At 36.4% G+C, this 17,663-nt stretch overlaps 1 protein-coding gene across 1 annotated transcript; it reads left to right on the top strand.

Moving 5' to 3' along the window:
* The first annotated feature begins 5,333 nt into the window (after positions 1-5,333).
* Positions 5,334-17,279, top strand: LOC122668032 (probable L-ascorbate peroxidase 6, chloroplastic/mitochondrial). The gene is given in 12 exon segments (XM_043864563.1): positions 5,334-5,629; positions 5,717-5,866; positions 8,982-9,102; positions 9,173-9,273; positions 9,364-9,451; positions 10,118-10,185; positions 10,279-10,365; positions 14,684-14,758; positions 14,845-14,922; positions 15,023-15,127; positions 17,054-17,068; positions 17,070-17,279. Coding segments are annotated over 12 exon segments (1,164 nt in total). The 5' UTR covers positions 5,334-5,455; the 3' UTR covers positions 17,172-17,279.
* The last annotated feature ends 384 nt before the right edge of the window (positions 17,280-17,663 follow it).

Below are 17,663 nucleotides of genomic sequence, written 5' to 3'. Positions count from 1 at the left end.
CCCATCATTCACTTTCGAACCTGGTGAAACACCCACTGGACACTCCTCCTGCACAAAGGGCGATCAACATGCTCGTCAATATGCCACACAGCCTTCTATATGAAACAATTCTGAGGCACATTTAGCAACTGTAACCATACTAGAATAATATTTCCAACTCCGAGTTGGGTTGATCAGGAATTTCAGAGAAGACTAGAAGAAAATGTAACAGGTGTGAACCACCATGGCTCAGGGGTTAACAGAGTATCACGAGCATGTGTATTATAAAAGAACCATCATTAGTCAGAGAAATAGAAATAGCACCCGTAGAGGTCCATGAAGAAGACATAAATTCTGTAAGCAAGTCCGATAGGGGCTTAGGCCATCCCACACAGAACCCTGTTAACTCTGTAACTTCCCTGAAACTGAAGCACATCGCCACGACTCTCTAACTGTAATTAAAGGACCACAAGTCTGACGCTTGTGCTTAGAGAAATCTTTGCTTGCGCTCCTGCGTCTGTGGTACCCTTGTTTAGGCTACCAACGTTTTCCATGAAAGATAAATCGAGAATTAACCTGCCGATTATTGGCACCAGTAAGCCCAATATGATGATCAGATGATATTGAATCATCCAAATGTTAACCTACAGAAGTGCGAATGATGCCTATAAACATTAAGGTCTGAGCGAGAGGAAATCCATCTATCACTGGATGAATGTGAACCAGAGCAACCGCCATGGGTGTTATACCTGACAAAAAAAACTGCAGTCTTCGACCTGCCACCTCTCTCCCTAACCTTCCTTATTGTCTTGAGAGGTTTTCGGAGTTCCATTTCTTTGGTCAATTGAGCACAATTAAGTGTGTTTTGAGTCAACCTAGTAAGTGAGTGCAACAACTATTGGAAGGCCTAAGGGGTTGTTTCATCTTAGATGCCGATTGGTAAGAATCAGTATTACATGATAGAGGATGACTAAGATCTTAAAGAGAGTGATTGGTGATACGATTCAAACCCACCAAGTGTTCATGGTTGCTTTGTTTCAAATAATAAGCCATTGAAATAAGTTATATATTCTCATTTATTGGAATTAAATCCAACACATAACCATCAAGTCCGAGTGTATTGCCAAGATGTGTGTTATACACATAAAAAACCATTGTAAAAGTCTGTCATTTGGAACTGTTGTTTTCTATCTTCTTTCTTCTTCTGTTTTCTATGTTTCTACTAATGACCCTTCTTGTTGAGTACAAACTGCCTACATTCTTCTTCACCCGCCTGCCTTCTTCTACTCTCCATCATCTGGCCTTCTTTTCCTTCCCCAGCCAGAGCTTCAAAATCTTCAAAAACTGGATATTTTGCATCAATAAGCTATTAAGGAGGGAAAAAAACATCAGATAATTACAAAATGAATTATTATAAGGTTTGAAGAGGTCATTTTGCTTGTCGTTAACAACAAAAATCACTCATTTCAGAGAAAGCATTAAAGGGATAGAAATACTTTATTGGGGAAAAAAAGAAGGAGACTTTGATGTCAATGCAATTGTTTCTTCTCTTTTCCTTTTGTCACTGGTGCAAAATCAAGCTCGTGTCTTTGATTGCAACACCAATGAACAAGTTGAAGCATAGAATCTGGAAGAAGACTGAGGAATGAAGCAAGCTGGAGGCTTTACAGGGAGCAGTGGAAGGTGTTATCCATCATTGTGATAGATGATAGGAAACACTGCATTTAGTTTGGTTTTTGCTACATGTGAGAAAAAGCAACAGGTCCCAAAATGAAAATGCACAAGAATTGAATCTAAATTCTCTTTCTCTCTGTCAATTCCTCACAATTTCACAAATTTGTAAACTCTCTCCTAAGTCATCTCACTGGATAATCCAATCATGGGAGGTGAAACAGAAGTAGCAGAACTCACTCCAAGTTTCTGATTTCAGGTCACTCAATGATTTTAGTTTCAATTATAATTTACTCCAGTGTAGGTCTTCCAAAATACCACCAGCAGAAATCACAAAAATCAAGTATAAGATCAACTACAATCATTGAAAATGAACTCAAGCAAAACTATTGTTCCTCTGCACTATGCAGTGACTTCCAGGGAGAGAGGGAGGAGAGTCATTTTACAATTTTACCATTTGATGGGACACATGAATCTATAATGAGGGTAAATCTTCTTTTGTTCAAATTACGCTCTTGCCCATGTTTTTAAATATTAAAGGTCTCAACATCCTAATTCACCACTTTGATTACAATAAGATACACCCTTTTATCTATTTTATTAATATAATTAAATATGATTAATGTTAAATGTGAAATGTCAAAATTAAACTTAAAAGTCTTTAATTTCAATACTTTGTAGAGGTTTACAAAAATTGAGCTTTGGATTTTCCTGTGGTGAGATTTCTCATTTTACAACAACATGCAATCTGTAAGACAGCTCTGTTTTGAGGATTATTACCCTATATTGTTGCAATCCTGTGATCCTCAAGACAGATTGCTTCTCAGGAAACACTTCTAACATGTTCTTCAGCTAAATTTGTGATACATGGAAGCGATGGAGACACCACTTTGAAACCAATTAGATGGTGAGAGTCTTTTGACAAAGAACATTGATGGGAATGGAAGTAGTATGGGTGAATTAAATCTCTTTCCTTCTCTTGAGGAATGAAGGGAATTAGGGCATATTTGTAAGTTTAATGAAAGAATTGGGTTATCTTTGTTGAAGGAAAAGAGAAACAAATTTTTAAGATAATGGTCATTCAAAGGAGCCAACTCCAAAAAAAATGTCATTCTCTTCAACTCTAATGTCCCTCCTGTTATTACACTCCACAACATGTAGGGCTCACCCTCCCAACTTTTTGACTCCCCCACCAATAAGAAATTGTCAATGTGTTTAACTTTGATTAAACTATGTCAACATTTGTGCCTAATTAGTAATATAACTGGGTTTATATTCATGTTTGTATGTCGATTTATAACTAGTTATCATACAATTTCAGGTCTAAATGAGTTTTTGAAAATTAAATTATTTATTATCAACCAAAGAATTATATATTTAACAAATAAAATATAAAATGTGCATTCCATATACCAAAACATAATAAGATCAAAAGAACACTGCAATTTTTATAATTTAAGAAAACTAAATAATTCTTAAGGGTCTACAATAAAAATATGCTTACCAAATTAATTCATCTTATTTCGTTTGGTATCTTCAAAAGTTATGTTAACAAGATGATCCTTCCCTAGATTTTAAGCTCAAAGGATACCGAAAAATGAAAAGTTGCGAAAAGACTAAAGCAATTAATACTCTCTGTGTATCAAATTAATCCCTCTTAATGGTTTCCTCCAATGTCCTAGTCCTATGACTTATATCGTGATTTTTTCCTTATTCCAACAATATACATTTTGTTGGGAAAGGAAAGCAAAAATACAAAATATAATGAACACATTCAAAAAGTTTTTTTTTGGTAAGTAACATAATGGATCAATGAATTGTTATAAACAAATATCATGCCAACAACATACATTCATCTTGTTTACCCATTGGTCATAGAAAATGCATGACAGTGGTCATAACAAATAGATGCCTTTTAGTGAACACTTAATTACATTTGAAATACATCTTATCAAGATATCGAAGTTATTATTAATTTTTTTTTATTTGGCATATCATCCATCCTTATTTTCTTAATGAAGGTTTTCAAAAAAAAAAAAAAAATCACAATCTTTTTTTTTTTTTTTTTATGGTTTTTTTGTTTTTGTTTAGATTTCATTAATACTTGAAAAGCTAGTGCACGTTGCACCCCTAAAAACTGTTAATTTTTGGAAACTTACAATACTTCCCCTTCTACCCTAAACCCTCCCATCCCAACCTCCCCCTTGGGTAAGAGTAAAGACGGGATTTGATCCTAATTGACCACAAGTGATAACAAAGTAATAGTCCTTACAAACTGCCTTTTGAAATTTGAATACGCAACAATAATCAATTTTATTTTTTGTTTGGAAGAAAGAACGGTAATTGGTGTTGTGTGTCGGTGTATACCTGTGCCCAAATACAACTCGATGTGAAAAGACCACTGCATCCTTGGACCTTTCTAGGAGTACAGTGGTCTTTTTACGCCGAGCTATGTCTGACCACAAGTACACATCAAACACAGCATCGGTTAGCATTTCTTTTCCCCTTTTGTTCACATTAATATATTCCAAACCCATCCTCCCACCCCGACCCCCACCCCTACCCCCTACCCCCACTTAGCTAAAGTAGTTAAACTAATCTCTGATAAAAGATTATCCGAGCTGGTAGAAAGCAGCACAATCTTCTCTTTTTTTTCTTTTTTCTTTTTTGGGTTTGCAAACTTTAATGGAAATATGTGAATCCATAATTAAAGTTTCATTAATTATGTTATTATATTGTAATGGACTCTAGTAGTATCTTTATACATTTCCTTTGAAACTTGGTCCGAGAGGTTGGTTTAGTGCATGGTCTGTGTAAAGCATGTAAAGGTGTCAAAATCTGAACCAAACCGGTAACATCAGACCAATTCGATTTGAACCAGTCTAGGATCAGCTTTAGATTCAAGTATTATGAAATCAGCTGAATATCGAATCACATCGGACTGTTTGAAACCTACACCGAACATGAAAAATTGGACCAAAAACTGAGCCCAAACTGATATAAAACCAATACCAACACAAAAATCATTAAAAAAATGGTTTTTCCATAACTATGTATATATGCATGGTAAATTGAATTAGAATCAGACCGAACCCAATATCAAACCGATGAGAGAAACTGAATTTAAACCAGACTGAAATTGAAACCAATCGAGTTCGTGAACATTACTAAATGCCACTATAACTGTTGCATGTAACATGTACATGCCCCCGAACGAATTTTCAGAGGCTTCCTTCCATCACGCGCCACCGTTTTTGACTCTCACAGTTTGACTACAAAAAAAGAATGAGAACACTGTCGTTTGTGAAGACTCCAATAATTAAATTCTTCTACAATATCCGGCCGGTGGGACAGCAGTGAACATCCGATGGTACAGCAGAAGCCATGTATGCGATGTGCCACCTGAACTCTGATGTGCCGTTAGATCTGCACTGCCGCCCCGCTGGAATTGTAGAGGATCCGAGGCAAAGGATACCTACCCTACCCGCTTTAAAGGAAGTTTCCTCTCACTCACAGTCATAGATTCCGCCATTAAAAAACAGTGCCTTAGAATTGCACTTGGCCACCTTCCATTGGATTCTCTCTGATTGCCTGTGAAAATTCCAAATAAGATTTATTTGGGAAAATGAACTGTGCAGTGGTGGAATTTGGAAATGTGATCATTTGGATTGAGAAAGGGTTGAAAGCACAATATTATCACAGAAAGACAGATCAATAGCTGAACAACCCACTAAAGAGGAGCCCTTATTTTTGTGTTTGGTCCTGAAAACAGAGCAAACCAGACTTACCCACCAACCTTTAAGTCATGGCAGAGGCTCTGTCCTTAACATCATCTTCAGCAATGGCTTCTTTGGGTAGCCCTTATCGTCTTCTCCCATCGGCCTCCATTGCCAAACCATCATCGTTTCCCCTTCCCTCTTCTCCTTCTCTCAAATGTACCCGATCGTCTTCTCGACTGCCTTCTTTGGTTCTCCACCAGGTGGGTTTTACTCTCTTTTTCTCTCTCTCTCTCTCTCTCTCTCTCTCTGTTCGTTGTTCATCTAACCCGATCTTTGTAAAATTTCAGAAACTCCAAAGGAGATGGTTGGTTCGAAGACCCAATGCCGGAAGCACAATCATGAGCCCAACTTGCTTTGCGTCTGACCCCGAACAGTTGAAAAGTGCTAGAGAAGATATCAAAGAACTTCTCAAGACTACATTTTGCCATCCAATTTTGGTAATGTCTTATGCTTTACAGAGTTTTGTTTTTATCATTTGCCTTTGGAGTTAATGGTGTGATTGTTGGTTCATCTTAGGAATATAATAGTTGTGGTGGTGGTGGTGATAATGATGATAATGGTGGGATTTAATGATTACCTCTTATTCATGCTTGGCTATGTTGTCTGGGTTAGTGATAAAATACTTAGAGAATTGTTTATGTGGTTTACGGTTTTTAACAAAATTAAGAAGCTGCGTATCTTCGGAGATTTATTTTCCATATATTCTGAGTTTTCCTGGAGATTCGAATCATTACAAAGAGTTTTCTCTGTTGTTTAAATTCACTGTTACAACAGCAGGTCTTTGTGAGAATACAAAACGGCTAACAAATATGATTGCTATATTGTTTGGAAAATAATTTCCTTCCAAGGGAGAAATTTTACATTGACTTCTGGCTTGGATGTTTGTTGTGATGTCTGAGGTCTCATTCTAAGACCTCTTCAAGATTTTTTGCATACAAGTTTTTTCCAATATCAAGTCTAAAAGTGCTTTGAACTTTACTTTTTGTCAGAGGAGATAGTAGATTGTTTACTAGAGAAAGCCATGGTTTTTCTAGGATGAATGATGAGATTTTTGAAAAAAAATGAAAAAGTTACCAGCACTTAGAGGAGATCCCAAGAAGGGACTGCACCCTAAATGAAAACAAAATGGCCAAAGAAACTAGATGGATATCCCACTTCCCCCATACAATGAATCCTTAGCATCTACGTACTCAGCAAAAGTATCTACAATGCATAGTCATCAAGGCGCAGGTCACCTTAATTATCTAGACACACAGACCCGATCCAGCCAAAAAAAAGAAGGGGAAAGGGGGAGGAAAAAAGGGGTAGAGCACTTACCTTGAAGTGGCATATTTTTGTCCAAAAGAAATGCTTGCCATGGGCACCTTGGCACTATACCACCTATGCTACGATGACATTGGTTGATCTAGGTCTTCCGGTAAAGGATACACCCAATCTAGATGCTGAATTCCTAGCCTTTTTAAGTTGATGCACTAATCTCCATGGGTAAGATGGCTGTCTCATAAGGAAAAAAATATAGTCTTGCGTATCTTCCTCCCAAACAACCTCCCAAAGTTGAGATTTGAAGCAACTAGAGCAGTCTGGAGAAGAGCATGCATCCTGTTCTCAGGGATTTGCATTCTCCAATTGGACCAGAGTATAGGTGGGGGGTTCCTTCTTCAAACTCTGAAATGCCCAACACTAGAAGGTGCAGGATTCCCAGGGGAAGCAGCTAGCCAGCTACTAAAGTCTACTCATGTGAAACCCAGACGAATGCTGGAAGTGGGGGGGGGGGGTAATGGTGGGAGGGAGTGTAGAACTGAGGTTTGAATCTTGACCAAACAGCAACCTTTCAGTACCTCATAGTTATGGCTGTTGATTCATGCAACCTGAACGTGATCAGGTCAATGCTGTTCTCATCATGACTCTGATTTCGAATTCTGTCCAAGTGGCTATTAGTAATTAGGTATTTGATAATTGAGGCCAAACTGAAGTCAATTTGGGAAGTTATTGATCTACAAGTAAAGAGTGGCATAGTCTTTATTGCTAATAGATAAAGAAAGTCAACAGAGACTGAAAGATTTTGGTGTAGGTGAATTGTTAATTTGTTGATCCAGTGGTACCTTTTTAAACAAAGTCAAAGATCAATTTTTGAATGTGCTTTTTTATGATATGTGAAGCCCTTGCAAAGTGCTAACAGGAAATGAACCATTGACAGGTCACTGGTAACTTGATTTACCACGGAGACTGAAGTCTTCTGAGTACTTCTTTGTCAAAAAACTACTGCTATTAAACATCTTTCAGTTCAATTTATGAAATTTATGTAGCTCTTGTCTTGAGGGTAGAGAGTCAGCTTGTTGTGGAAGTGTTAATCCAGTTTGAGATGTTGGGAATCAAAGTTCAGAAATGGAAGATACTACTGAGACCTCATAAAATTTCTTTTCCACTACACTGCATTGGTTTCTTTTTGGGTGCTTGGGGGGGGGGGGGGGGGATGGAGTAGGCATGGGCTTGATGTCATTCTGATTGTTTGTTTCTATTTTTAACTTAAGCTGCTTATGTAAAGTAGGGATTTCTGTTTGGGAATTTTATCACTACGAAATCCTGGTGGTAGTTTGGAAGTGCATTCCTGAGCTCTGCTCCTTGAGCTAGACAAACTAGAAAAAGCAGTTGGAAAGGTCTCAGAGATCTGACTTTGGGTAGAACTGGTGGACATTAATTCAGTCTTCATATTTTCTGGATGCTTTCTGTAATTGTTTTGGGAGTTCTACATTATCTTGATGTGAAGCTTGTAGGATATACTCGTAACAATTTCCTAATGCATGAATGATATCTTTTCATTGCCTATAAAAAATGCTTTAAAAAAAACCATACTTCTTTTTTTATACACCTTTCATTCTTTAGGAATTGCTTTAGGCGATTTTCAATCTATAGCTCCGAATTATGATTCTGGTTAAGTTTTTCTATCAGAATGAAAAGAAAACAATCATATCAGTGAGGACATACCTGGTTTTTTGGTAGACAAACTTTTTCAGGTATTCTTTAATCAGTCTTTTCTTCTTTAGCCTTTACTTTTTCATACAAGAACACAGTGCTGAATGCTTCCAATCAGAGAATTGCAGAAATGCCATTGCAGAAACAGCAAGGCTGCTAAAAATGTAGTCTAATTAATGATGCTGTCTGATCAATTATTTGGTCTTATTTGATAAGTGACTTGGCAACTGAATGCAGCAATGTGGAAATAAGGACAATTTTTATGCTTACCAAAAAAGAAATAAATGAATAAAACTTAAGCAAGAAAGTAGATAAAAATTTTCGTTCTCTGCTACCACAAACTAGCCTACATAAGCAAGTTGATCTCTTTCTTGGATGACTGGACTGAAGCATAGGATCCATTATCATTATCTCGGTATTTTATTGCTTGAAATTTTGTTTTTCATATGCAAATACTAATTTAGGAAGACAAGATTCCCGGATTGGTGTATTTTAGGTGGTGGAAATTTGAATGGTGAAAGAAAGCAAAAAGTTAAGAAGATTCTCTCATTCATTTTGTTGTGTATTGTGATACTACAGGTTCGACTTGGATGGCATGATTCTGGAACCTATGACAAAAACATTGAAGAGTGGCCACAACGAGGTGGAGCTAATGGAAGTTTGAGATTTGAAGTAGAACAGAAACATGCAGCTAATGCTGGTAAGGGTTCTTCTTTGTTCATAATCTTATCTGGCAGATGATAGTTTCTCCTCATAAGTGGTGTTTTCAGGTCTTGTAAATGCATTAAAGCTTCTTCAGCCTATCAAAGACAAGTATCCAAATGTGACATATGCAGATCTGTTCCAGTTGGCCAGTGCAACAGCTGTGGAGGTCTTTCTTACTTTAATTTGGTACTCATCAAGAATTGAGTTATTATTTATTGGGTAATGAGACACTTACTGAATCCTTGATGAGTTTCAGGAGGCTGGAGGCCCCAAAATTCCCATGAAATATGGACGAGTTGAGGTATCTGAACCTGAGCAATGTCCACCAGAAGGGAAGCTCCCTGGTAAGATACGCATACTCAATGGATTTTGCATGACAGTGTTGGTAAAACATATTTTACCTAACATTCTTTGTTTTCTCTCCTTATTGGCTCTATGTGGCTCTTGTCTTCCCCATTTGGGTACTAACATGGAATTTAAGAAGTCATGTTTTATACTTGCCGTAAAGTAAACTTTGATGCAATGTGCAAGTGGCTTCTCTGTCTATACATGGCACACATATAGGGAACAACTAAAGGGGAGCCTATTGGGGTGGATAAAACCTTGGACATTCTTATGATATTGCCAAAATATGATTTGAACCTTGAAGACAAGTTTCATTGAGCATTGCCGCTTTTATTTTCAGGAGACATTTCTCAAAACCAATTTACTGCCCTTCCTAATTCTACTCCTCTCAAGCTGTTTTGATTTATGTTGCCTCAAAACCCTGGTTTGATGAGAGAGCTTCTGTAGGGAAACGAAGTTTGTGTTTTTTGATTTGATATCTAACTTGGTAGTATAAGAACTCTTACTGGATGACATACTTCAATTGCTGCCCTTGCATCTTCCTGTTATGGGGTCTTCTGATCATTACCTCACATTTCATAATTGTTGATTCTGCTGCTTGATCCATTTCTACTTCAGTTCTGTTATTTCCGTAATATTCATTTTTTATTTAATTTTAATGTTAGATGCTGGGCCTCCTTCACCTGCTGGTCATCTACGCGATGTCTTCTATCGGATGGGGTTAGATGACAAGGTTTGTGTCGTCATACTTTATATGCCATTGCTATATTATGTTTCGTATGTATCTCAACTGGCTTCATGCAACTTTGTGCTTTTTTGTTCGCAGGATATAGTTGCATTATCTGGAGCACACACATTGGGGAGGTCTAGACCAGAGCGCAGTGGTTGGGGAAGGCCAGTGACGAAGTATACTGTATGTATAGATCAACATTTTCCTCTTGAAACTGTAGTAATTAGAATGCAAATCAAACATTTCATGGCAAAGAGCTTAATAATCTGTAATGCTAAATTCTTATCTCCTACAAACATGATATATCGTCTTTTTAGTAATGTTGGGACAGTCTCCTTCTGGAGGCAAATCAAACATGGGATTAGTTATTCTCTTCTCCTTTTTTAATATAATATGTTGGGGGAACTGTGAATTAATTTGTGGTTTCATGTTTGCTTGAGTACATCGACTAGGTAGGAAATAGACATGAGCTCATCACATGGTCATCATGGATAAACATTTGAATATATGTAAAAACCTAAACAGTAGATGTGACTGTAACTATTCTTGCTTTGTTTGTTGTCGTAGAAGAACCTTGGTTGAATCAGAGCTAAATCTGTTTATGGGTTGAAGATCGTGGCATAGGGAAACTTTCCTCTGTGGTTTTGGTTTGTGCTTATGTGCATGTGATTCTCTCTCTCTCTCTCTCTTGTATATCCGTGCTTTTTTTTTTGTCGTGAATATGGACTTCTTGTTCTGTTTCCTAGAATTCCGATTAGGCATAGCTGCTTGTCTTATTATACGGGAGGTGCAAGACCATATAAAACCATCCTATTGTCCATTTCATGCTGTGATCTCTCTTCAACTGAAGTAGTACTGCACATTGCCATCTCCTATACCCATAGGAATTCATCTTTTACTTAGTTATTGGATGGTAACTGTCAACATTGTTTTCTCTCTAGGTTTGGTTCAGATCGGGCAAGTATATAGTTCTTCATTGATTCACGTGTGCAAGAGCAAAGATATGTTGCAAGACGGTCCGTCTCCTTTAGTAGGAATGGTGAATATTCCTTTTCTCATTGACTTAGAGTCACCACCTAGATTATGATCTAGGACCCAATTCGTACTTTTTCTAAAGGTCAACTCCATGTGTAGTCTGACCGTGAAATCAGGTTCAGGTCAGGTTGTGGTCCGGAGAAGGTATTAGGCACTCCGTTCCATCCAATCGGTCTTCCAAAATGTTTAGCATTTTAATAGAATAATAAATGTTTCTAAACAGGACCATCACATTAAAGGAAACGGCTAAAAAGGAAACAAAATAAAATCCTTATCATACCTAATATGATACAAATCTAAATCTACTTAAAATGGCTAGAATCAAATAAAGAAACAAGATAAAACTTTCCCTCATCAAATGCGCAACATAAAAGGTTAGTTTTAAAAGGGCATATCTAGTGCACACGGCTCCTGCCACTGCAGGGTCTGGGGAGGGTCATAATGTACGCAGCCTTACCCCTGCTTCGCAGAGAGGCTGTTTCCAAAGACCTGAACCTGTGACCACTTGGTCACAATAGTGCAACCTAACCATTGCACCAAGGTCCACCCTTGCATAAAAGGTTAGTTTTGATCCTGCTAAATATGGCATAAATCATAAGCTTCTTAAAAAAGGAAACAAATTGAACATTTAAATCCTGCTAAATGTGGAACATGTCTAAACTATTCAAAATGAAAGAAACAAACTAAAAAAAAGGAAGTAAAGATACTTACCTACATTGCATGCTTAATTATCTTAATTTCCTAAAATGCCACAAATTTATGAAGAAAAAATAAAATAAAATGATGCAATAATCAAGTTCTAAAAATATGATATGATTATTGGAATGCAAACACTAAAGGAAAGGACAAAAAGCATGCTTCAGAATGGATAGAACAGAAGAGAAAATCATAGAAAATAAGCATAAACAACAAACCAGAATTTACAAAAAATTGCAATCCTAGTAATGAGAATCTAAATAAATAAATCACGACATATGTTAAACAAAATTATATATTACTAGGATGAGAACTAACTGAAAACATAATTTAGATATCAGAACAACTATAGGAAAAATAAAAAATAAATCAACATGATCACCTTGCTGTTGTTTGCTTATTTATGAATAATGTCTCAAGTAAATGGAGAGAAAATTAAAAATTCATTTACTTAAATGATGTTTAGTATAAATCACTTGCAAACTTGGTTCAATACCATTTCGATCCTAGTTCGTCTCGGTTTCTTGAACCATGGTTAAAACAGACACGTTTTGATGGGGATAAGTGAATTTATATAGGTGGTTCAACCAGGTTCAGGTCGAAACCATGCAAAAAAGCTGGTCCAAATCTAGGCATGTTTTGTATTGGGTGGGTTACATTTGGTTAGGTTTATACTCCATAAACGTGATTGAGTACGATCCAAATCTAGGCATATTTTGGATTGGGTAGGTGACATGTCTTACCAAATTGGGAGAAGATTTAAATCTAGGCATGTTTTGAATTTTCACTCCATAAACGTGATTGAAGGGAGATTTAAATCTTCTCCCGATTTTGGTAAGACATGTCACTTACCCAATATGCGCAATTGGATTAAAACTACCATATCTCCCTCAATATCCAATGGGTTGAGATGATTCAAGTTTCAAAATTACTATAAGAGGAAGGGCTACCTCATCAGCTATAAATAGGACACTACCCCCATTCTAGAACACAAGCAAAAAATGGGAGTAGTCCCCTTGTCTCTTGAGAGATCTTCTTCAAGTAGTATGAGCTCTGGGTCCCCTCGACTCAAATCCGATTACGGTATGATGGTATCAAAAGCCTCTATCCTCCTCTATTTCCTTGTAATTTCTGAGTTGTTATTATAATTTTTTCATCAAGGGTATGTTGTCAGTGTCTTCCATAGGACATTGGAAACATTCCAATTCGAATTTTTTTTGGTTTTCTTATTGAGTTAAGAGTCTGAGTTTTTGTAAACTAACCCTCTGGTAATAGTTTTGTTCTCAATAATTTTCTTAGGATTTTTATTTTCTGTCTAGTATTTATGTCATGTTTTCTTTTGCATCACATTTAAATTTCCAGATTTAGAATTTATTCGTTTAAAAATATAGTTTTACTCCATCTTTGCATTTCTGCTTATTCAGTAGCTGCATATAGGTTAGGAATGTCACTCGATAGAATTTTAGAATTTTTCTCCAATAAAAAAAAATTCCTGCGTTTAGCTTTGCACACTTCAGTATAATTTTGCATAGAAGGGTATTTAATCATTTGACCATCTTCCCCCTAATCCGAATTTTACAAAAATCCAAAGTAAAAACTCATTTTTTAGTTTCTCGTGACTGATGGAATTTTCTATAAATTCTTTCATGCATGTTTAACATAATGTTCCATATTGAGAAAAATTGCATCTTTATTAGTGCTTCTTTACTATTGGAAATTTGGATTTTTTGGCTGTCTACTAACCTTTTGTAGCACAACTGGATTTTAGGTAAGATTATAACCCTTTTCTATTTAGGTAGATTTTATTTGCACCGTATTCACTAACTTTCCATTTATAGTGCAATGGGATCTGTAGGGTTTTTTTATTTTCCCTCTTTAGGTAGGATAGTTTACATTTCAAATTCTTACCTTTTCGGGTGTTTCACTTTTTGGTATGTTTAGGCTTAGAAATTTTTTATTACTTGATTAAAATGATAAGTACGAAAGACCGGTTTAACCGAGCGGATTGGGATGCCTAATACCTTTCCCGAATCCTGACCTGACCTATGTGTGATCTTACGATCAGATTGCTTCATATGGAGTTATTAAGAATTTAAAATACCAATAAATTTGTGGGCCCTAGACTCTCTTCTAGGTGGTGACTTTGAGGCTCTCTAAAGACCCAAGAAAGGAACAATTCAAACATTTCGAGAGGATTGTCTTTACCAACGGTCCGTCTCCTCTTTTTAGGGATTTCGAATATTCTTTTTGACTCAAAGTCGCTGCCTAGATTAGGGTCTAGGACCCATTTATGTATCTTGAAATGTTATGACTCTATATGAACTGTTTCGTCTGTGAGATCAGGTACAAGTCAAGTTACTGTCCAGGGAAGCTGTTAGACACCCCGGTTTGCCCAGTTAACTAGTTTTCATACTTGGAATTTTAATTTTGTAATAAAGATTTCTAAGCCTATACACCTAAAAGGCAAGAATTTGAAATTCAAACTACCCTATCTAAAGACAAAAAGTTTAGAAATCTTACAAGGATCCCACCGTGCTGCAGAAAAGAAGGTTAGCACATATGGTACAAAATTTATCTTAATAAGGAAAGGAGAGAATCATACCTAATTTCAGACATGCTATGAAAGAAAGATTAGTAGGCAGCAAGAGATACCAAAATAAAAGAAACCTGGGGAATCTTGGTCCCAAATACATTTTGCCTGAATAATCAATTCAACTGCATTTATTAACACGTATTCAAATTTCAAACTATCTCATTGGTTGCATGGCAGAAAGATGGTCCTGGAGCACCTGGAGGACATTCATGGACCATTCAGTGGTTGAAGTTTGATAATTCCTACTTCAAAGTATGAAATCATTAGTCCCCTCCATTTGTGAAATTAAATGCAGATGCAGCTTTCTTATTTGCTGATTGATGGTTGATCCATTCCAGGATATAAAAGAGAAAAGGGATGAAGATCTGCTGGTTTTGCCAACTGATGCTATTCTTTTCGAAGATCCATCATTCAAGGTGAATAAATAAAATTTTATCTGTCAAGACCATTTTGAAAAACCTGAGGGCAAGACTAAAACGTTGTTTTTCCCTTTTTTCGATGAAATCTGTGATGCAGGTACATGCTGAGAAATATGCAGAAGATCAAGAAGCATTTTTCAAGGACTATGCTGAATCCCATGCCAAACTAAGCAATCTCGGTGCCAAATTTGACCCTCCTGAGGTTTGTTAGTCACATTTTTCTGGCATCATTCTATGAAACTATCTCTATATGGTTGTTTGTCCTGGCCTCCTGGATTCAACTTTACCATTGCTAATTTTTAGCATCTAAGATTAATGCTTTGTGTTGTTTATTTACATTTGTCAAAATATTTCTCTGTTTTGCTATGATAGGTAACACTTTAATAAAAAAATCTTAGTTATATCTGAGTCAGTCTTAACATGGAATCCATTCACATGGCATGATCTGTTGACACAATAGCACATGGCTCTTTCAGCTGCACTCAAGAATTGCTCATTTCATGAGTAACTCAGATGGATACTTAATACTTCCCTGCATGGTTCGAATTTTATTAGCTGTTTTTGTTTGATTTATTCATTTTGAAGTTTCCCTAATTTTTAGACCACTCAGGATGTTTTGAAACATTGGCTGAATTTGACATTTAAAGAAACAAAGGATGAAACATTTTCATCTTTAGTTGTTTGCTAGAAAGTTAATGATGAGAGATCGTATATTCATATTTGCTCTTGTATGTAACTTGGGCTATGTTGATACTTCTTTCAGGTGACCATATGGATGGAAAATCCCTTTTTACAGTATATACTACATTTGAACTTTGTTATAGATATCTACATCTATGGCAACCCTTTTGGATCAGCTACACAGAGACTTCCATCATCCACTCTATTAAAGAACTTGAGATGGGATTAGTTTTTCCATGGACTCCTACAGTCATATGGGTGTGCATCTATTATCTATTTGTAGCTTTGTTATACCTTGATATTTCAGTTTGGCACGGGATAGTTAAGTTGGAAACTTTGCTCCAGGAAGCTTAACTATTTGGATTTGGCTGCACCTGCTCCATCTTTTCTTCCTTTTCCCTTTCAACTGGTTTATTGAACTTGCACCAGATCATTAACTATCACAGTACACCATTTTAGGCATTTTGGTGTAGAACAGCAGTTGGAATAACCCAAAAAAATAACTAACTGCAGTTGCTGGAAATTTTTGGGCTTGAAAATGGCAAAGTTTCATCTTGGTGTTGAGATGCCCAGTAATTTTAATCATAAAAAGAACTTAATATGTGGATAATACACTACTAGAGAAGCCCAAGAAACTGTAGAACACTTGTATCGGACAAGAATAAGGTGAGTTTCTAGCTTTGTGAACCCAGGTTGTCTGCAGGCATATAGCAGGAAACCCTCAAAGTCATTTGAGATGGTACCCTTGTTGAAGTGGAACTGTTTTACACTTTACCTGAAACATTAGAGTTCAGTTCTTTTAATGTTAGTTCTTAAATCCAGAAGTTCATAAAATTGAAATTGTATTGCAATGGTACTTGAACCTCCCCCCCACCCCATCAAAAAAAAGTTTATGTATACTAGAAGGGAGTTGTACGGCTGTAGCAAACCAATCTCAAAATAAATGAAATCCAGCCTTGAAACCATTGTAGATCTCCATTAGCAATCACTGGCGTTGTTGGAATAGATTTCAAATCATGAGTCATATGTGGCTGACTTGAAGACAGAATTCAGGTCTGCAGATCAGTGAATTTTATTAAATCTCTCCAGGTAGGAATGGGAACTCGAATTCAGCAGTGTGAAACCTTCAATCCAAACATAAAAACATATGGTGGAAAAAAAGGTTTCTGCATCCAAATACTATAGCAGCAAGCATCTTTTGTCAAGCTGCTTTTGTCTCTTTTTGTGTGTACATATTCTTTTAACAAATTCCTAAAAGACTAGACGGTGACCAGACTAATACAAGCTTTTGTGTCCACCTTGAAAATTCTAATGGTTTTCAGCTTTGTATTGGTGTAAACTATTGAATGCTTTGTTCCATCTTATTTGGTTCTCTTTTGGTATCTTAAATTCTTCAGTGATACAAATATGATGTTTTTTTAAGGAATTTTGTATGTTCATTTTTCAGGGTTTCTCAATAGATTGATGGCTCGGTCAAGGTTGAACCAGAAAATTTTGTGGCATCAAAGTACTCATCTGGGAAGGTCGTAATGAAGGAAAACCTATATCCTTGTTCTATTCTTTAGTTATGAAACATATCTTGCATTGACAAACAAGGCTTCCAAATGGAAGTCACCTATACATAATGCTTTTCAATATTTACAGTTTATGGTTTCTGCAGGCTTAAGAAACAAGAACCCTGTTTGTTGTAATACCAACAAAAGATGAAGCTACTTCAAAACAATGAGAATTCACAACTAAAACTGGGAAGTCAAAAGTGAAGGAGACAAGAATAAAATTCAATATGTTTGCATATTTGAATCGCAGAGAGAACTTTCAGGGGCTATGAAAAGCAGAAGATTCGGATGGAGTATGAAGCTATCTATTGGTGTAAATCTACATAATTCTCTTAAGGCGAACTATTTTTTAACTATCATGATGGTGATGCCTGTTTTGGATTTTTTGACATCTCTGCTTGGTAACTAAATTGCTTTTCCTGTTTCAATATTTTAATTTCATTACGAAGATCGTATTTTGTTCCTGATTTCTTCTGCTAATACCCATGACCATACTGCCTT

This window comes from Telopea speciosissima, chromosome 7 (genome assembly GCF_018873765.1).
Source record: "Telopea speciosissima isolate NSW1024214 ecotype Mountain lineage chromosome 7, Tspe_v1, whole genome shotgun sequence".
NCBI lineage: Eukaryota > Viridiplantae > Streptophyta > Magnoliopsida > Proteales > Proteaceae > Telopea > Telopea speciosissima.
The sequence above is the reverse complement of the archived record's forward strand: the minus strand, read 5'-3'. Positions and strand labels throughout refer to the sequence as shown.